Here is a 21,874-nt window from a genome sequence, read left to right on the forward strand (position 1 = left end):
CCACCCCATGTGCACAGGGGAGTACAGAAGGAAGCAGAAGAGCTGCTATGTAAATTCCACAGTCTAGGCTAGTCACCCAAAGAGACTCAGCTGAGCAGTGAAACTGACCCATGAACTTTTAACCTTTAAAGGAAAGTGCTCCAGAGAAGCGGAGAAGGGCAGCTACCAGGGTGTCAAGCAGAGTGCCGGGCACCTGACCTTCTGGTGTCTCCTTGCCAAGCTGCCCGGTACAGACCCATCACACACCCCCACTAGTTTATGTTCTGCTGTCACCAGACAAGGGATTCAAGAGACTGTGACCCTGAGGTTGATAAATGTGCTGGACTTCATTCTCAGCTATCTGGACATACACAGCCCTTGGGCTGCAAGCTAGGCAAGCCTGAAAGCTGAAAGGACTTTATCTTTTGCTTGTTGTTTGTTTTGAGACAAGTTCTCACTATGCCCTAGCCCAGGCTAGACCCTTATCCCTGATACTCCTTCCTCAGACTCCTGAGTGTTGGAATTACAAGTTTTCACTGCCACAACCAGCTAAAAATTAAAAGAGTTCTTATAAATTTCTTATAAAGATTAAAAAAAGAACATTCTCATGTAGCTTAGGCTGGCCTTGAACTCACTATGTAGCCTTAAACTTCTGACCTTCCTGCCTCCATCTCCCAAGAGCTGGGATTACAGATATATGCCACTGTGTCCTTGTTTTATCTGGTTCTGGGGATTGAACTTGGGGCATTGTGTATGCTAGGAAAGCACTCTACCAACTGGGCTACATCCCCAGTCATTGAAGAAATTCTTGATGACTTTAAACAAGGGGCATTTTCATGCTATACTTTGCCTTGCAGATGATCTGGCTAATCCTGGCCTTACGTGTTTTTATTGTTTACTCTCCACCTCAACTCTAGGCACAAAATCCAGTACTACTGTCAGCTACATTTGTAGATGACGAAATGAAGCTCCAAGAAGTTCATTGCTAAATCAAGGCACATGGAAAAGAACATAGATGGTATTAGGCTTCTGAAGCCCAAGGGTCAACACCACCCACTGCACTGGTGACAACACCACCCACTGCACTGGTGACGACTCCACCCACTGCACTGGTGACGACTCCACCCACTGCACTGGTAACAACACCACCCACTGCACTGGTGACGGACTCCACCCACTGCACTGGTGACAACACCACCACTGCACTGGTGACGACACCACCCACTGCACTGGTGACGACACCACCCACTGCACTGGTGACGACACCACCCACTGCACTGGTGACGACACCACCCACTGCACTGGTGACGACACTACCCACTGCACTGGTGACGACACCACCCACTGCACTGGTGACGACTCCACCCACTGCACTGGTGACGACAAGCAGGAAAGGAGTTGCTTACATACTGGCAAGCTGACAAGAATTTGGAATACATAAACCTGAAAATGTACTTGTGGCTGTATTTAAATAACTACAGGAATGGGTGCGGGCAAAGGGAGGAGGGGCCTGGCCTGGGATCTGATCCCAGAGCAGCCGGAGGCCCCTATTTATAGTACTGTGGCCTATTTCAGCCTGCTGAATGGCCAGACATACTTAAGCGCCCCAAGGAGACCTGAATGGGGACCACAACAACTGGGTGCTTTTTTTCTGGGGCACCAGAGTCCTGCTGGGCACAGGCCGAAGTTTTTATCCTGAGCAAAAAGATGCTTTGAAAAATAACAGATTTTCTCAGGCAGGAAAAAAAAATCCAACATAAACTAAGTACCTCAGGAATACCACCAAGAATCAAGCGGGAATATATTCTTACAGTGAATGTGTGGGTCACAGCTAACAGGGTGGAGTGAGAGGTGGGGGACAGTAGGGGTACGCTGTTGGTCTCATTTTTCAGGAAAAGAAAACTTAATGATTTAAATAGTGACAGTCACAGGGCCGGCAGGTCAAAATGCAATCCTCTTTTTACAGGCTGCTCCCTCTGGGTTAACAAACAGATTTTTTGTGCTGGGGATAATTGATGCTTTCCTCTAATCCCAATGTTTGGGAGGCAGGGGGAAGGAGGCTCACAAGTCCAAGGCTATCTTTGACTATAGTGAACACAGTCTCAACAAACAGAACTGTGCAGCGGGTGGGAGGGGCTCCTTAAAGATCTAAAAGCAGTTAAGAGTTGCTGGGGAGGAAGAGACATTTTCTTGAGTGGTGTAGCCACTGGCAAGATGTCTATGCTCCTATAAGCTCCCCTCACTGGAGCACATGAAGGCGGTGGGGAAGGAAAAATAGAAGGAACCTAGTTGGGAAGAAAAAAGGAATCAGCAGGAGTTGGGGTGGGGGACGGACAAGAGGGTGATGGGGATGAGGGAGCAAAATACTTTATATACATGTATGAAAATGCCATGATGAGACCTATTAATATACACAACAAGTTTATAACGGAAAACCACAGAGTTTTGGATTCAGAAGGTCTGGAGTGGTGCCTGAGGCCTTGCCTCCACCCAGCCCAGGTAACAATGGCTCCTCTACCCAAATCATAAGACCCCAAGTTCCAGCAGCCCCCTCCGTGGAAGCTGGTTCCAGGGGTCTGTTCCTGGAATGACTCCTCACCTCCTCTACCACTCGCCCCCAGCTCACTGGCATCACCGACACTGACCTTCCAGCTCTCTGTGCCTCCACACTTGCTCTGGCCTCGAGATGCACCTAAGCCTTGAGACACGTGACATCTTAGTCAGGATTACTATGCTGCAATGAAACACCGTGGCCAAAAGCAACTTGGGGGTTGGGGCAAAGGGTTTATTTGGATTACACTTCCATGTATGTCACTGTTCCGCATTGAAGGAAAGGACAGAAACTCAAGCAGTGCTGGGAACCTGGAGTCGGGAGCTGATGCAGAGGCCATGGAGGAGTGCTGTTCACTAGCTTGCTCCTCATGGCTTGCTCTGCCTGCCTCATTATAGAACATAGGACCACCAGCTCTGGGATGGTACCACCTACCATGGGCTGGGCCCTCCCACATCAGTCATTAATTTAAAAAAATCCCCTTCAGCTAGATCTTACAGAGGCATTTTCTCAGCTGAGGTTCCCCCCTTTCAGATGACTACCTTGTGTCAAATTGACATGAAACCAGCCAGGACACGTGGTGTGTGTTTTGCTCACCCCTCTGAGAGCTTTCAAACTCTGCAGTGAGAAGCACATGCCCCTGGTGACCTGCTGATCTCAGGAGGCTCTAGAACAAAACTGAATAGAACACATCACATCATCTCTAGAGCCCAGTCCAGATGCCTTGCTGTCTGCCTGATCGCCACCCGTGTGAGAAGAGACTCACTTTGTAGGCTACTGGCTTTGGGGTGATTTATTAAGTGGTATCATTTTGACAATAGCTGATAAACTTTTTTTCTTTTTCTTTTTCTTTTTTCTTTTTCTTTTTCTTTTTTTTTTTTTTTTTTTTTTTTTGGTAAGGATGCTAGGAATGAAACTCAGGGCCTCGAGGACAGTAAGCTTGTGCACAATCACTGATCTACACCCAAGCATCTCTCCTCTGTTTCTTGTGTGTGTGTGTGTGTTCATGCACATGTATGTGCACCCATATGCAGAAGCAAGAGGAGGATTTGTTGCTGTTGTTGTTTTGGGTTTTTTTGAGATGGTCTCTCTCACTGACTTGGAACTCAGTCAAGCATTCTATAGAGGCTGACCAGAGAGCCCATCTGTCTGTCACCACCTTCTGAGTCCTGGGATTACAAGCAGGGTGTCACCACACACAGCATTTTTTTTCCTTGAGTCTTATGTATTGAACTCAGATCTTTATGCATGCATGATAATTGCTTTATCAACTAAGCTATTGCCCTAGCTCCCTTCTCCCTTTTAGAGACAGGCTGTGTGTAATGTATTTTAGGCTGGCCTGGAACTCCCCAAATAGCTGAGGATGACCTTCAAAATGCTAGGATTAGTGGCACGGCCCTTAACTCAAATAGCAAGCCCCTTGCCTCCCTCTCCCAACGCTGGGATTATAAGCATACACCACCACACCACATCCATCTCTTCAGACTCTGTTACCTGTTTATCTGTTTGCACCGACTGGCAGTTGACTGCAGGAATGCAAGCAGGGACTTTGCCTCATTCCCCAAAACACATGCAGAGTTTGAGGCAGCAAAGCTGTCTGTCTACTAAGGATGACTATTAGTGAATGAACTATCTAATTGTAGAGTCCATTTGCTAAACTGTTCTGCTAAACTGGCTTCAATTAGCTGGAATGAGGTGCAGAGTAAATAACTTCAAAGCAATTATAAAATAAAAGACAATTGTCTGAAATAGGTATTCTAGGCAACATGCAGCCAATTGGCCAGAGAAGCATGACTCACACAAAGCTGTTTCCTACCACCCGAGTCAGGGGCCATCTGCCCTCACCTGGGCCCTTGCATGAGAACGGAAGTGTTGCTTTTTGTCATGTGGGTTCACCTAGTTGTGTTTCTGTCCCCAGAGGAAAGAAGAGGGAGAGAGGGCTAAAAAGCAACACAAAGGGAGGAAATACACCCGGCCCTCCCAAAAGCAGCTGTGCCAGGGACGCCCTCTCTAGAAGGGAAGGAAGCCCCAGAAAGCCCAGAAGCAAACCGGAAATATAAAGAAGCCAGGCAATCAAGAGAAGGCAGGAGAGCTAGAAGGTGGCTCAGCAGGCAGAGCACATGCCTAGAATGCATAAAACCATGGGTTCGATTCCCAGCACCAGTAGAAAATCAAGGAGTGAAGGCAGGAGGATCAAGGGTTCCAGGCCAGCCTGTACTGCCTAGGAAAACCCTGACTCAATCATCAACAAAACCCAGAGTCAGATAGGTGTGTGCTGGTGTGGAAAGGTGCCTCTGGACTGAACCAGGAGACAGGCTGCTACTATCTGAGCACAGTTAGGAAAAACAGTACAGTACAGCGTGTGTATGTGTGTGTTCACGTGTGGGGTAGGGAAAAAAGGGCCATAGCCCACACGGTGTGTGTGTGTATGTGTGTGTGTGTGTTCATATGTGGGGTGGGGAAAGAAGGTTCATAGCCCACACAGTGTATGTGTGTGTGTGTGTGTGTGTGTTCATATGTGGGGTGGGGAAAGAAGGGCCATAGCTCACACAGTGTGTGTGTGTGTGTGTGTATGTGTGTTCGTTCATGTGTGGGGTGGGGACAAAAGGGCCATAGCCCACCTGAGGAGGTAAGAGGACAGTTTTGAGGATTGGTTCTCTCCTTCCACCGTAGGTTCCAGGGATCAAACTCAGGTTTGTGCTCTCTTACACAACATAATGATACATATGGAAGTTCACATAAACAAAGAAAATACATGGAAAAGACACATAGTGAACTCCGGAGAAGGGTGTTTATTGCCCAGGAATGGCGATACTCACGTGATGCTCTATTTATTGTGTGTGTGCATGCGCATATGTGCATGTAGAGACCAGAGGTCAGCATCGGGTGTCTTCCTCCATCACTCTCCACATTGTTTTTGGAGACAGCGTCTCACTGAACCTGGAGCTCATTAATGTGGCCATGCTGGCCAGTGAGCTACAGGGATCCCTCTTTTCCATACCCCTAGCTTAGGGACTGCGGGGATGTACACATTACTGTTCAGCGCCCACCTCTTTACATGGGTGCCAGGGATCTGAACTCAGGTCCTTGTGCTTGCCTGCAGGCACTTTACATACTGAGTCCTTCCCTTGCTCATCCAAGCTTAAGGACAGGCTATAAGCATCTCTGTGAGTCTTCAGAGCCTCCCTCCTCCTGCCAGGAGGGAGTGTTTCAATTCAGGGAAATTAACTTCACAACCACCGATGACCAAGAATACCTATTCTTGATATTCTCATTCTTGTCATAGGATTTTCTAGGTCCTCATGGCATCGAGAACTTTCTATAGCCCCAAGCTCCATTCTTGACAAGGCCCTCAATGCAGGCTTGTCACATGGAATGCAAGAGGCCTCCATCTGAGTGAGGTGGCACCCTAGGACTGCTGATGCCAAAGAGGGCATCTTGTGTCTGCACCATCAGTCTCAATATTGCCAGGAAATTCCAGGATTTTCTTCCACTTGTTTGGTGAAGCATATAGGTAGCCTTAACTTGGAAGTATTTTCTACATGCTTTAAAATATTCAAAACATAAACTTCAGCCACCCATGGTGGCATGTCTGTAATCCCAGCATTTAGGAGGCTAACCTGGAAGACTGAACAACTTTGAGGCCAGCTTGGATTACAGAATAAGATTCTGTCTCAAAAGCAAACAAACAAACAAACCAACCAGAAGTGAGAACTGGCGAGATGGCTCAGCAGGTAGTAGAGACACCTACCACCAACCCCAATGGCCCAGTGTGATCACTGGGATCTACATGGTAGATGGAGAGAATCAATTCCCACAATGGAGAGAATCAACTCTGACCTACACATGATTACCATGACATTCGTGGTGTGTACCCACACATATAAGCATATGCACACTCACACAAAAAACAAGTTTTTCATTTAAAAAATAAAAATAAAGACTTAGGAGGCTGGAGAGATGGCTCAGAGGTTAAGAGCACTGGCTGCTCTTCCAGAGGTCCTGAGCTCAATTCCCAGCAACCATATGGTGGCTCACAACCATCTGTAATTTGATCTGGCTCCCTCTTCTAGCATGCAGACCGAACATTGTATAATAATAAATAAATAATTAAAAAATAAAAAATAAAGACAAGGGCTGGGGCTGCAGCTCCATTGGTAGAGGACTCCTCCTGCCATGTAGCAAGCCCTGGCGCCATCCCCAGCACTGTATAAAGCAAGGTGGTAACACATACTATAATCCCAGCATTCAGGAGGTGGAGGCCAGAAGATCACAGATTCACAGTCATTCTCGGCTACATAGAGACTTCAAGAGCTACAAAGACCCAGGCTAAAGGTACATAGATAGATAGATAGATAGATAGATAGATAGATAGATAGATAGATAGACTTAAAATTCCATCTGTACCGCTGTCCATAGTGCTGACAGAGTAGCTTTACTATGCCAGAACCTTCTCTGCCCAACAGGTGATATTCTTCCCACCATGCAGTGCTGGGGACTGAACCCTGCTGCTAAGCTAGGGACATGGGGCTACATCCCCAAGCCCTCAACAACAACAAAGTCTGAGCCTAGAATCAGGTGTGATGGTCCATGCTGGTGATCCCAGCACTCAGGAATGCACAGGGTGGTGCCGTATTAAGTAAAATAGAACCAGGAACCACAATAACATTATAGCTGGCGTTCTCGTAGCTAACTATAAACATTCAAATACATTATTTCAACAACTACGTAAGAGATGGCCTAAAGAAAGACTGGATGAGGCTGGTAGAGGGGAAGGCGCGTGGTAGCCAGATGCCCTGAAACCACGGGCAGAAGTCTGAGAAAGGCAAGTGGATCCACAGAGAAGTCCACCCTAGGAATTCAATTTCACCAGCAAGCTGGGGCCAAAATTGCTCTTCAGATCACCAAAGGGCACAGCCAGCCACTAAGGCTTCAGAGAGGTGGCCACACTGCAGCCAAGGGGGACTGGTTGTAACCTGATACAAGCACCCCTGCCCCCCCCCCGCCCCGTGTTTAACATTCCTTTTGCACAATCCCATGTCTGATTTTGGATAGCAAGGTCTGTGCACCTGCTGGCAGATATCAGTTGTCGGAAGAAGATTCCATATTTCCTACAGGACCCCCACACAAACTGGAGCTGATGTCTGGGGTCCAGCCTGCATGGGGGTTGCCATCTCAACAGCCCTCTTCAGTTTCTCAAATTGCAAGGCTTGCTGAGAAGCTGGGTCACACATACCTTTGATAAAATGAATCCAGTCTCTCTCACTTACACACACACACACACACACACACACACACATACTTACACACACACACACACACATCAATTTCAGCATAGTGTTTCCTAAGTGCCATCTCTGGGAGATTAATGGGGGCAGCTGTTAAGGTCAAGCCTCTTGGAGCAGGAGCGACCCACTCCAGGAGCTCATGTTTAAATGCCTGAGTGAATCACAGAGGAGGGCTCGTAAAACGGAACAACTCGTCTCTTATTCATTCTTGAAGATGATTTAAGCATTCAGTTATTCATTTCTAAAACTCTAGGAGTGCACAATGCCAGCAGAGTGCTGGGGCTGGAGTCGCGGCAGGGGAGTCAAACAGACACCTGTGGACTACAGGGTTAAGCAGGTGACAGACGACAAGGGAGTAAGCCGAGTGGGTGTGATCAGAGGGCCCTGCCTTTGAAGAGGTGACCAGGGAGCCACTGGAGAAGCCTCTGTGAGGACAGAGAAGGCCATGACTGGGGAGTGGCAGGTGGAAAGAATCAACAGCAAATACAAAGACCCCGTGACAGGAGCCCGCGAGATGTCACGGAAGAATGCGCAGGTCACGCAACCTGTTTAAAAGTCACTTTCTTAAGGAAACTGAACTAATAACCATAATGGCACAATACTGTATGCCCAGCCAGGACCGCATCCTCCTGTGGACTGTCCTTCCCGTGTAACCTCCAGCGGCTACAGCGAGTTTAGAGAAAGAAAAAGCTGCCAGGCCTAGCAGCCCAGTCAGCTGCCCAACATGAAGCCAGCTTGCTCTTCCTGATGTTCAGGAGGAGCTGTGCTTCCCATGAGTGACAGGAACCAAGCAGCAAGGCTCTCTCTGGCATCCTCGCTGTCTCTCCGTCCCTGCTTAGCTTACAGTCTCGACACCCTTGCTATGTTCAGGGTCAGATCCCTACCCACCAGGCTACAACAGCTCTTTCCCAAAGAGAAAGGCCTGGGTTGGGGTGGGGAGATAAATAAGCTAAATGGAAATGGCTTGGACACCCACTGCCTATGACTTAACGTTCTCAAAATGCCCTGTCTTTTAGGTCCCATGCCCCCACACCTGGTGAGATCAAAATGTTGGCAGGATTTGAGGTTTGTAAATGTGTGTGTGTGTGCATGCCTGTGTATGTGGGTGCCGCTGGGAGGCTAGAAAAGGGTGTTGGGTTCCCTGAAGCTGAGTTACAAGTAGGTGTGAGAGGCCTGACACGGATGCTAGGAACTGAACTCTAGTCCTCGGTGAGACTAACAAGTGCTCCTAACCACTGAGCCACCTCTCCGACTCCTATATGGAGTATTATTATGAATTATTATCTGTGGCAGTGGACTAGACATGCTCTGAATACCACTATACTGACTATTTCTTTACTCCATAAATGAGTAAATCTGTGCATACACCTTACCAAATCTAAATCCTACACGACTCAAAACTCCATTGACCCAGGCATGCTTCAGGCTTCCTCCCCATCTCTGCCTTCCTCCCACCACCGAGCCATCAAAACGTGGGGCACAGTTGAATACGCTGCTAGTGAGCACCTGGTCGTGTCTAGAGCTAGACTCTGGCCTCTCTCGAGTAACTTAGCAATAAAAGGTGGTGGTGGTGTGTGTGGGGGTACTCGGTCCTTATGCTATGAACTCCACCCACCAGCAGCAATTAGCCTATAGACAAATTCAGACAAGCGTGTAAACACATGAGGATATTCTGCATAAAACTGCAACTTACAAAGCAGACCAAAAAAAGAACGTTGGATTGCTTATGGGTCAACGGATTATAATTCAAGTTATACACAGAAATAAAACATAAGTGCATATCACAGAGCCATCAGCCTTTGTGGGGTGGATCTTTGTGTGCTGACAAGGAAACCTACTTCCAATTGGTCAGTGAAAGGAGAGCATGCGCACAGTACAGCACTTAGCACACCTAACTGTAAAAACAAAGTAAAATTTCCTATATGAATAAGAAAATTCTAGAAGGCAAAATACCAATCAGTGATCTGAATCATTTATTTTTTTCCATAATTGGTATGTATTTAGCATTCACCACCAAGCCTGACTTCAGTTCCACCCCCAGAACCCACATAGTGAAAGGAGAGAATTAACTCCTGAACACTGTCCTCTGACCCTCACACAGATGCTGTGGCACATGTGGGCACATGCACACTCACATGCACACATTCACACTTGTAATAAATAAGCAAATAAATGCAAAGGATTTTCTTTAAAGCAGATACTGTGGCTGGGGGATATAGTTAAGTTGATAGGATGCGTGCCTAGCATTCATGAAGCCTTAATTTTGGTCTCCAGCACTGCATAAAACCAGCCAGATCTCATGGTGACATTTCCTCAAATGAGGTTCCCTCCTTTCAGCTATCCCTAGCCGTGTCAAGCTGATATAAAACTAGCCAGCACAGATAGGAAGGGCTGATTTGGGTTTGTGGTTTGAAGGTGTAGTCCGCTGTGTTGTGGAAGTTATGGTGGCAAGGGTTTGGCCGCTGGTGACATTGAATCCACAGTCAGGAAGCAGACAGGGAAGAATTTGTTTTCTCCTTTTTATTCAGCCCAGGACCCCAGCCCACGGGATGGTGCTGTGCACATTCAGGGTTGTCCTTCACACCCCAGATAAACCTCTAGAAATACTGTCCCGCGTGTGCAAGAGATATCTCCTAGGTTATTTGAAATCTTACCATGTCCACAGAGAAGATTCCCCATCACCATGAGATTCCTGTAATAGTGAAATCCATGAACACAGAGAGCAAGCTGGTGGGGGCTGGGGGCTGAGAGGGAACAGGGGTATGAAGAGTTGGTGTTCGATGAGGAAAACGTCAGTTGAGAAAGATGAAAAGCTCTGGAGATAGAGAAGCCAGTGATGCGTGTGCTACATCACAGATGTACTTAATGCTGACCAAAGGATGTACACAAAGAATTAGGAAGATGTTGGTCTGAACAGTGCCCCTGATCCTCCCCACAGCTGTGGAGGGGGCGCTGCTCTCTGGAATGGGCACTGTACATTCATCTGGAAGCTTGCTAACCTTGATCTCTGATCACCAGATAACTTAGAGACTGTGTGTGCACTGTGTGGCACAGAGACGCCTGGCACTCCAATGTGTCCTTGACAATAATTTTTTAAAGAACGCCTTTGCTGAAGGGATTCATGACAGCGTGACTCAGGAACTCTTTAGAAGCTCACCTTTGACCTACAATTTCTACTTCTAGAATTTCTCCCATTTTAGGGGCCGGAACAAGTTACAAACAGGGCTGCCCACAGGTGTCACAACACTGACAGCTGTCATGGAAATCAAGAAATAATCTCAACATCTCAAATAGGAAAGTGGTTTGAGAGACCCACTACAACAGAAAAGGTGATTTTCTCCCCGTAAAGAGTCTGTGCTGTTGCACATGTTGAGGTCTCAAGTGTATCGAGTTTGACTCCAAAATTCTGGTAATGGCTGTGTCATTGTCAGTCACTCACGTTTGTCTCTCTTTTCTGAAATAATGTGTGTTCCTCTCTGCTTATATGAACCTTTGGGTTTTGTTTGTATGTTTGATTTTTTTTTTTTTTTGAGATGGGGTTTCTCTTTATAGCCCAGGTTGGTCTTGCTTGAACTTGTGCTAGGATTATGGGTATGCACCACCATGTCTGGCTTGCAATATTATTTTTAGGCAACACAGGCCAATCAAACTCAACTTTAAAAAGTTGGAAGGTATTGAGTGTGTATGCAAGTGAATAGGCCTGAGGCTGACGTCAGGGGTCTTCTCAGTGAGTCTCTTTATTTTTTGAAATAGGATTTCTCACTGATACCGAATCTCATCCACTAAGCTAGACTGGATGGTTAATGAGCGTCAGAGATCTGCCTGTCTCCACCCCAGCCATGGCTGGATTACAGGCACAGTGTCTAGTTTTTTACATGGATTCTGTGTATATGAACTCAGGACCTCGGCTTGTATGGCAGGCACATTTACAACAGCCCCAACCCTCAAATGTCTCTTTTATGATAACTGCAAAATAAGTTTTGATTAAAAACATAAAATCCGAATCCCTCTGTTTGCAGACCTGTCCCTGAGGTCTACATGTGAGTTGCAACATTCAACTGCAGATGAATCTGTTTTTCCACTGGCCCCCATGTCACAACAAGTCCCAGTCATGCTGACTGTCACAGTCACAGGCGGCCCTTACCAGATAGGCTCTCCAGAAGGACTGGATCCTGATCACTGCTTCTTCTTCTGTCAGTAGGAGCGAGAGGGGGATTGGTGGCCGAGGGCTGAAAAGCAATAAAATGGTCATAGGCCTGTGAGAATCCATCCTTCATCCTGGCAATACCTTTGACAACATAATAGTCTTCCTGATTAAGAGCCTCATCCATTCCCATTCTTAGAGGGCAAAAATGTCATCTTTGATGGAAGAGTGTACGCTTGAGTTAGCATTTCCTGGGATTTTTCACAATTGTTATTCTCTCTCTCTCTCTCTCTCTCTCTCTCTCTCTCTCTCTCTCTCCATGTGAGTGCTTGCATGTCTGGGGAGTGGGAAGGGGTATGTGTGTTCAAGTGTGCACATGTACAAGACAGAGGCTGACACCCACTGCCCGCCCCTGTTATGGCTCACTGTGTTTTTGAAAGAAGATCTTCAGTTGAACTGGGAGCTCCTCTCTCTTTGGTTCAGCTGGCTAGGAGGCACCAGGGACTGTCTCCTGTTTGCCCCCTACTCCCAGCTCGGGGGTTACCCACACTTGACTTTTTACATGGATCCTGGTTATCCAAACTCAGGTCCTCCAGCTTGCACAGCGAGCACTGGACCTGCTGAGCCACTTCCCCAGGTCTAATCAGTGTGTGTGCTTAAAACACGACTAGCCCATTCTTCCTTTGAAGGACTCAGGTTACATTGGTCTTGAAGATGCAAGAGCCATGTCATCAACACAAGACTACACAGACATTGCCCAGGAGACAGAGTACCAGCCTTTGTGGGGACTTTGTAGCTTAAGCACTGCATGAACCAGCTTGGTGACTTACAAGCACAATCCAACCATTTAAGAGGTGAAGTGGGAAGAGCCTAAGTTCCAGTCAACCTTGACCTCAAACCAACTTTGAGGCTCGTGAGACCTCTGCAAACAAAAGGGAAAGTAGTGGCAGGGATAGGGGGGCGCTCAGCAATTGAGCACTAGCCAGCCTGGCACGCACAAGGCCTTGGGTTCAACCTCCAGGTCAGAAAAGAAAAAGGAAGAAAGAAAGAAAGGGAGGGGGAGGGGAGATGAGAGAGAGAGAGAGAGAGAGAGAGACAGAGAGAGAACCTTGACACAGCATGCTTGAGTGAATAAATGCTTTTACATTATTCCAAAACAGAAGAAACCAAAGCCAAGAAGACTGTGGTTTCTGAGACCCTGTCTAGGGGAGCAGCGTCGCAGCAGGCTCTGGCTTTGGGGCTGGCCATCCTCCAATGGAGAGATGAAGACATTGCTGTGGAGATAATCAGCCCCTGCAAGCGCAGCTTTGTGCGAACCTTTCCCTAATGTTCACTTTCTACTTTTAGCCCCAGCAGACGGCCTTTTGTTTGTTTGCTGCTTCTGTTTTGGCCTCTTCTTGCCTAATAACTGCTTTCCTTGCTGCAGTGCTCTGCTCCTGGGAGCCCTGCTTTCCATATGCAGGGTCTTGTTTTTCCATTCTCCCATTGCCCGTGTGCTAGAAATCAGTGGTTGTCAGCACCACATCACTAGTTAAAATGCCTTCCGGAGACCATGGTAGGCAGCAGCGAACTTAGAGAAAAGCACAGGAACGCACTGACAGCAGCTGATATTTACTGACCACCTTCTGGCCCCATGCAAAACCAGGCCTCTTCCCCAGTTCCAGTCAACCAGCCCTCTCAGCTCCTCTGAAGCCTTAGGGTACCAGGACAGCTGTGCAGGCTGTCTCTTCTCAAGGATGCCCAGCAGAGGAGACGCGGGGCCCTACCTCTCAGTCTGTCCATCTGCTTACTCAGCCCTGCTCCATGGTGTGGGGCCACATCTGCCCTAAGATGAGGGCACTTTTCCTTCATTGTTCCAATGTGTCTGAGGGCTGGTCAGCGCCAAACACCTTTTTCTCCTGGTTCATTCTTAGGCCTCTTCTGATTTCCACTCAAATGTTACTTAAATCATCCTTTGGTTAGGCTGGGGTCTAGTTATTCTTCTTCTACCTCTTGGTCCGATTTAGAAACAGATCTCTGTGCTTGTCTGATGAAGGTTCAAATCTACATGACAGAAAGCCATAGGCACCTAGCCTGATCTCACATTTGCTCCTCTTGGTATTAGCACTTGGGACAACACGGGCATTCAGCAGAGCTGTGGAGGCAGGCCACTGTGATCGGGTAACCTGCAGGAACAGCCTAACAGAGGGAGAGCTTATATTGGCCCACGGGTTCAGAGGGATCTCAGTTCCTCACGGTGCGGAATATATGGTGAGGCTCTTGGCCATGTGAGTATGTAGTAGAGAGCCCTCATGTCTGAGCTGTCTAGGAAACAGAGAGCTAGGAAGAGACCAGGGTAAGAATGACTTTCCAAGTCCCTCTCCTCCTTACTTACTTTCACTAGCCAGGCCCCACCCTCTAAAGGTTTCAGCGTCTCCCAAATAGTACCACAAGCATGGCCTCCAGTATCTGCAAGATGAACCTGTGGGTACATTTCAGATTGAAATCCCAACAGCCTGGCAGGGTGCTAAGTGCCGTGCTGCACGTGGCTTCACCAAATCTTCACAGCAGAAACAGGGCTGCTGTGACCCTGCGTTTAGGGATGAAGAGACAGGAGGAGGAGGAGGAGGAGGAGGAGGAGGAGGAGGAGGAGGAGGAGGAGGAGGAGGAGGAGGAGGAGGAGGAAGGTAAGACGAAGGGAACTCACTCAAGGTCACTGACTGCTTCCTACTAAGAACACAAGCCTTCCAGAAACAGGGAGTGACCAAAGAAGGGAAGAGACAGCTAGAAGGTCACCAGCGGGGGAGAAGGAGTTCAGCAGCTGATGGATGATAATAGAAGCTAGGTCAGGATACTTTAACAAAAAAGAGTCTGTGGCTGGCATCTGAGGGGAAATTTGGTGGTACCCGTCTTTTCGGAGGCAATCTTCCCTGCCTCAGGTATGTTCCTCAGTGCCCATGCGGCGAATGTCAAAGTAACAGTGTTCCTGCTGGGGACCCGAGGAAGGAATAACTACAAAGCTGAGGACACCGGGGCCAGGCCAGTCCGACAAAGGGCCTTGTCCAGTAATGAGACCCGGAGCCACTTTGTATCTCAATGACATGTGCGAACGGCAAAATGAGTGGCTAATAGGCCCATGAGGCAGTAACATGAGGCCACTTTTAGTGATGTCCCTGGCTTTCATGGCTAAATAATACAGCACTGTCTCATTCGCAAACAGGAATCAGTGCGAGAGAGCTGGCATGTTTCAGGCTGAATGAAAAGGATCTACTCTTGCAGAGAAGCGCCTGGGAATTGTTTGCTTCAGTGGGCCATCTTGAAGGGACAGATGCCACGCCAGGGCCTTCCCTGTCTTGGAATCAGTACTGCTGGCCTGGGGTCAGATAAAAATAAAGGGGCAAGCCTCATCACCAAGACACTAGGGGCAAGAGAGATGAATGTGTCAATCACTGGAGGAGGCTGCGGCAGAGAGGTCCCTCAGGGCTGGAGCTGGACATCCCCAGCAGACATTCTGTCACTAACGGTCTCCAAGACAACTTGCCTTATTAGCAACACTCATCAGAATGGTAGCCTCCTTTTCTTCCTAACTGGGAATTAAGTGTGTGAGTGTGTGTGTGTGTGTGTGTGGTGGATTTGAAAATATATTCATGTGCTTTCCCAGCTTTGGCTGCAAAGCAAAAGATTTGCGGGCAGAGAAGATATACTAGCATGCTTGCAAATGGGGCGGCGAAAAGAGGGGATTAGGAGTACCTGCTGCACAATCACAAAAACAAGAGCTCAGATCCCAGTGCTCTTGCATCAAGCCCATCATCCCGAGTCAATCTCTGAGAGAGGTGACACTCTCTTCTGGTGTTCATGTGCACAGGTTCACGCACCCGTGCCCATACACATATGCACGCACTCACAGACATAGACAGATACACACTAAAAAGATCTAGGAGGGTGGTCCTTGTATATTTCTCTATGCAATTGTATAAATTACAGTCAGGTAGAAAGAAAGCTTGAACATTACATTTTAAATTAAATTTATCTTTCATCAGGTAAAAGATGAACTGTTCTCTTGGAACATTTAAGCAGGAATGATCCAGATAGAAATCCATTTCAAAAGACAGCACTGACCAAGCTCACATCAATCATCATAATCATAATGTCTTTTAATGGCCTAAGATTAGGTGCTATCCACCTACTGTATCTGGCAAGAGATGTGGCCCTCAACCTTAACTGCCTTACTCTCTTATACCCTTTACTGGGCCCTTACAATCTGGGGCAAGAAGGTGCATGTGTATACGGGTATTTGTGGAAGGCAGAGGTCGATGTCGGCGTCTTCCTTAACTGCACTCAACCTTATTTTTTTGAGGCACGGAAAAAATACCTGCTGACTAGTGAGCAGCCAGGAGCTCCATCCCCACCTCCACAGCACTGGGCCACAGGTGTGTTCAACTGTGCCCAGCTTTTTCCCTGGGTACTAGAGATCTGAACTCAAGTCCTCATTTTACAGATGATGCCATCTCTCCAGCTTCCTCAAGTCTTGACTTGAAGTCCAATAGACCCCAGACATATAGCTGACCACCTCTTCAGATGGGCTCTCCTAGGATCCCTTTAATTCCAGGATTCTATGACATGAGGAAATTCTCCAGAGGTCCAGGCGTAATTTCTGAGTGTGGCCTTCCAGAACACTTAAAAATCATGGTTAGCAGCGTATGGTTGAGCTTTCACCCCCTCACTAATCTCCACCCCAGGAAGTCAACCAGCAGTGATTACCACAGTTGGCTGAGTCACTGCCCTGGTTAGACACACAGCGGGCTGCTCAGCCCACCTCATCAGGGAAGCTGTGAGCCCAGATAGCAGCCTACAGAACAGCCAGCATCAGGACCACATGCTCCCCCTGTGGGTAAGATATATAGGAAAGCTCTTAAAGACCAAGACTTAGGGTCTTGATCCCCACCCCACCATGCAAAATATACCCCAATTGTGATGTTAACTAGTCACATGCCTTTCCTATTGTGACTTAGGGAAACTTAACAACCGGCCTGCCATTCAGTCTCCAGAGAGTGAGCTCAGGTTAGGATGTGTAACATCCCTCCTACATTCTAGGTCCCTGAGATGAGGAAGGGAGATTGGAGACAAAGGTCTTAAATTTAAACAGGGTGAAGCCCAGCAGCAAAGCAAGACCATTTAAAAACCAGAATGAGGTCTGGGGAAATGGCTCAGCGGGTAAGCCACTTGCCACACATGCAGGAAGACTTTACACTGTACCCATGTAAAACCTTGGCACAGTGCCACACATCTGTAATCTCAGTGTCCTACAGCAAGACAGATGAGAATCCCCGAAAACACCCAGGCCAGCTAGCATGGCATACACAGTGGCGAACCACAAAGAGATCCTGTCCCAACTAAGGTGTGACGTGTGGTCCAGTAGTTTAGGTTGCCTTCTGATCTCTACATATGCACACATGTGCCCAATTCACACACAAACATGTACACACATAACAATGCACATGCCAAGGCCAGAATGACCAGAAGTTACAGAATTTGACTAAATTCCAGATGGACAAGGAATTCAGTAATACACACCTGACACAGGACCTTTCCTAGATCTAGGGGGAATGTCAACAGACCAAAGAAAGAATTCCATTTGTCAAGCTGGATGAGCCAATTGGTATGTTGGGGTTATTTACAGGAGCGTGGGTGACTCTAAGGCAGCTACCCCACCAGAAAGTCCCACCCCAGCCTGGATGACTCACGAAAAGCTGCTGACGGGTTCCATTGTTTTCCTCTTACAGGCAACAATGAGGAGGGCTCTTGGAAGAACTTCATGAGCCCTGCTAGACTCTACCCCCACAAGGCTATATTAACAGCACTGACTCCCAAGAGGTCCCAGTGCCTTCCAACGGGTTATCCCAGCTGCTGATTTCAGAGAGCAACAGTCACACCAAGGCCCAGAGGGGATCAGCACACCAAGGCATCCGTGTAGATGCCACGCCCACCAACCAACACAGGACCCGTCTCCAGCTTCCCCTGGTTGTAAGAACTCCTAAGTATTGAGGCTTATGTGTGGGTGCCAACCCCCCAACCTCTCAGGATCCAGAAGGGCCGCCATAGCAGGCGGAAGCTGACTGAGGTCTGAGGGCACACAAATCAACTCACAGATGCCTTTTCATCTTGTCCTGGTTATGACTCCTAAGTTCTCCCCAGTGCTCTCTCCAGCGCTCTTTCAATGCTCCCCCTCAGTCCCGCAAGGTTTCCCGTTTATATATGCACACAGGCATAGTTAAAAACTCTTTGGCAAATAACCGATACCAAGCATGCATCTCTTAGGATCGGTAAGACTGGTAAAGCAGGCACCAGTTAGTGTACTACTGTCTCAGAGGGTGCGTGGCTGTGAAGTCCACCCCCAGGCCTATCTGAGAAGGGGCAAATAAGGGGAAGGACTATGATTTCTAAGAGAGGGAGAGGGAGTTTGTGCCGTGTGTTAACTACATTTAGGTAGTTAGTTAAGCTAGAAGTTTGCAACTGATAAACGTAGAGAAAAAGAACAGAAAAAAAAAAACGCTCGTGTTGCACACTCTCTAAGCACTTCCATTCCAGCGGCAGCTGGGATCACAGCATTTGTGGTAACCCTGGCAACCAGCATAAGCCACACAGGAGGGAAGCAGATGGTGCTTGCCCCCCCTCCCTGGGGCTAAGCAACAGGGTGCTGGGGAGGGGGAGGGTGCTGTGTCCACTGGCACCCAGGTGAGAAGGAATTCCTTTCTCTGGGGCTGGTTTAGTGATCTAAGCTTTTTTCCTATATTTCTATGGGTAAAGGCACAAACAGTTAATTTTCTGGACTAAGATCTTATGTCAGTGAAACAGAGGTGAAGGTAAGTACAGAATACTGACAGCTCATTAGGGCAGAGCAGAGGCCAGTAGGTTACACTCTGCTGAGTTGGCTATTAGAGAATTCAGGGCCACCCAGACCTGTTTATCAGTAAGGGCAGACATGCTGTCTCCCTGCTCAATGCTTGTCTTTCAAGGTTCTTATGTGTTCTATTAGCAAGGCTCCTTTTCTTGTTGGATGTCCTGCCATAAAGAATAATTGTGGGGGGCTAGCTTTATGCAGATTTGACTATGAGAACAAAGGTTTCTTTGGCTGAGTGAATGCTTTCACACCAGGGCCCCACAGTGTGGGAAGAGGTCATCCAGTTGCCTGTAAAGAAAGAAATTATGCCCAATAATTAATACACTCCTGGGGTTATTTGGGACGAAGCCCACGATGGAACGGAGGAATGTTATGGTTCCATAAGGGTCTTTACAGAAATGGCACGGATGATTCGAAAGACAAATGTTCCCGAAGCTCTGCAAATCAGGTTCCTACTACTCCATGAGTTTGTCAGTTACCTGTCACTGTCCTTTTACTGTGTAATGCTTGAACCACAGCACCTAAGGTAGGTGATTCAAGAAGAAGCATGGCTGTCTGGGACCCAGATACTTCCAATGACATCTAATGCGTGGGCATTCTTGTGGGAGGGTCCTTGACCTGCAGTGTCCACACTAACTCTACCTAGCATCAGAATTAAATAGCAGGACATCCAGTTATCATGTGCAGGGAACTGGAGAGTTGTTGACATGGAAACCATATATCCTGCATCATAAATCCTGTGACTAGAGACACCATTGGATCCTTTGGTGGCTGACTCTGGTCGGACCTGGACTGTTCCCCAGAGTCCGGTATGGTAAGGCTTTGGTCCCCAGCATGAGACGGTTGGAAGACAGTGGAGCCTCTAAGAGAGAAGACCTGAGGGAGGGCTTCTGATCGATGAAGGGAAGGTGTCCTTAAAGGGCAGTGAGAGACTCTGAGCATCTCTTTTTCTTTTGCTTCCTGACCATGAGAAGGTTGAGGGTTTTGTCTATTTTTTTTAAGTTAATGTCAAAATAAGTTTTATTATGACATGTTCTTACACATATTACTATTTGAATTTGCCACTTCCTCCCTCCCTTATCCATCCTTTCTCCATCACTGGTCCTTCCTTCATTATCCATCCTTTCTCCATCACTGGTCCTTCCTTCATTATCCATCCTTTCTCCATCACTGGTCCTTTCTTCATTATCCATCCTTTCTCCATCACTGGTCCTCTTCCTCCCCACAGAGTTCCTTCTCTGCTTTCACAGTGCTTTGGTTTAATGTGAGATGCTTCCTGTAGGGGACCAGATGTGCAAACATGCGAACCTATAGGAAGCATCTCACATTATTCTAAGGGGTGTGTGTGTGTGTGTGTGTGTGTGTGTGTGAGAGAGAGAGAGAGAGAGAGAGAGAGAGAGGTATGAGAGAGAGAGAGAGAGAGAGAGAGAGAGAGAGAGAGAGAAACTGTGTGTAATATTTCATGCTACTTGAAAGCTCCTTAAGTTCAGGAAGTAAACAACTCAATGGCTTCAGGAAGTCCTTCAAACTGACCAGATATACTAGGACCCTCCCTCCCCAAGCCTATCTGAACAGTAAGGACTACTGAGACTCTCAGACCACCTGAGGAGCCTAGAAGGGGCTCAGACTCAGCAAGCTGCCTGGAAGAAGACCATCTGAGCTGCCTGAAAGAGACATCCTCTGACCCACTGAGCTGCCTAAAGGCTGTGCAGTGGATACTAGGTTTCCAGTTTTTATGAACTGTCACCCATATTGTGCTGGCTTTGGTGATGCAGCTGTCTTTGGGTTATTTCTGCACCTGTAAGAAGTCCCTCACCACACTCCTGTAAATAACCCCAATAAACTCACTGGCCACCTACTTGGACTTTGGTGGTGTCTTTGCTTTCATTTGTCATCAGCTGTCCATGGTGAGTAGGTGTTTGTTCATGTCGCTCCAAGGAACAGTGTCACACAGCACCCCGTCACGATAGACTGTCCCCTCTGGAATCATATCCACCCCTTTTCCACCCCCAGGAATAGTATCACACGACACCCTGTCACGATAGACTGTCCCCTCTGGAATCATAGCCACCCCTTTTCCTTAAGTTGTCTTGTCAGGATATTTTATCACGGAAACAAGGGAGGACTCTAAGTCCCATGTCACGTGTGTATGTGTGAGATCTATGTATGGCTATGTAAATCTAGGTTGCACACATAAGAGAAGCTGTGTGAATTCTGTCTTTGAGATGAGTAATTCTGTTCAGCTATATGTTCCTGCCACAAGACACTGTGTAACTATAGGCCCAAAGTAAAAGAGCCAAAGAGCCATGGACTGGAAACTGCACTGGGAACCAAAGTAAACCTCTTCCCTTCACAAGTAGATTAGTGTGTACATTTGTTACAGTCACGGAAAGCTTACCAACGACGTGCCCCCAAGATCTCTACATTGAATCCCCAGTCCCTGGGATGTATATTCCCTTTGCGGCACAAGGAACTGCAGAGGTAACAAGCTGAAGACCTTGACAGGGGAGGTGATCTTGGACTATCTAAAAGGCTATAACCACTTAGGAGAGGAAGGCAGGAGAGGTACTGGGCTAGAAGTAACAGGGACAAGATAGCAGCAAAGGATTGGCCTGTAGAAGCCAGGAAATTGAGACAAAGACTTCTTCCTTCAGCCCCAAGAAGGCACTGGCCATCCCAACACTTCAACTCTGGCCTAGTAAAACTGATTTTGGACTTGGATCCTCCAAAATCATAAAAGAAGTTGTGTGATTTTAACCTGCTGAGTGTGGTAATGGTGTGGAGCAGCCAGCGGCAGCTCATACATCCCTCATAAACGGCAGCAATCACACGGAGCCCACTGGCTTGTGCAGACAAGCTCCCCAGCAACAGGAGGAAGGAAGTGGCGCCATGTGCCCTAGAAAGATGGCCACCTGTATGTCAACCCTCTGGTGACAGGGAGTCGCTCTGAGGGTCTATCCATTTCAGCATGCCCCAAATCCCTGAAGCAGCTTCGCTTCCTGCCTCCCTCTGCAAACAAATGACACAGCAGC

The 21,874-nt window shown here is 47.7% G+C and overlaps 1 protein-coding gene across 1 annotated transcript in view; it reads right to left on the minus strand.

Moving 5' to 3' along the window:
- Iqck (IQ motif containing K) overlaps positions 1–21,874 on the minus strand; it is a 123,562-nt gene that overhangs the window by 37,708 nt on the left and 63,980 nt on the right. The window contains exon 7 of the mRNA XM_057777042.1: positions 11,963–12,047. Coding sequence (XP_057633025.1) covers positions 11,963–12,047 — 85 coding nt within the window. The remainder of the gene's footprint in view (positions 1–11,962; positions 12,048–21,874) is intronic.

Source organism: Chionomys nivalis, chromosome 8 (genome assembly GCF_950005125.1).
Source record: "Chionomys nivalis chromosome 8, mChiNiv1.1, whole genome shotgun sequence".
Lineage (NCBI taxonomy): Eukaryota > Metazoa > Chordata > Mammalia > Rodentia > Cricetidae > Chionomys > Chionomys nivalis.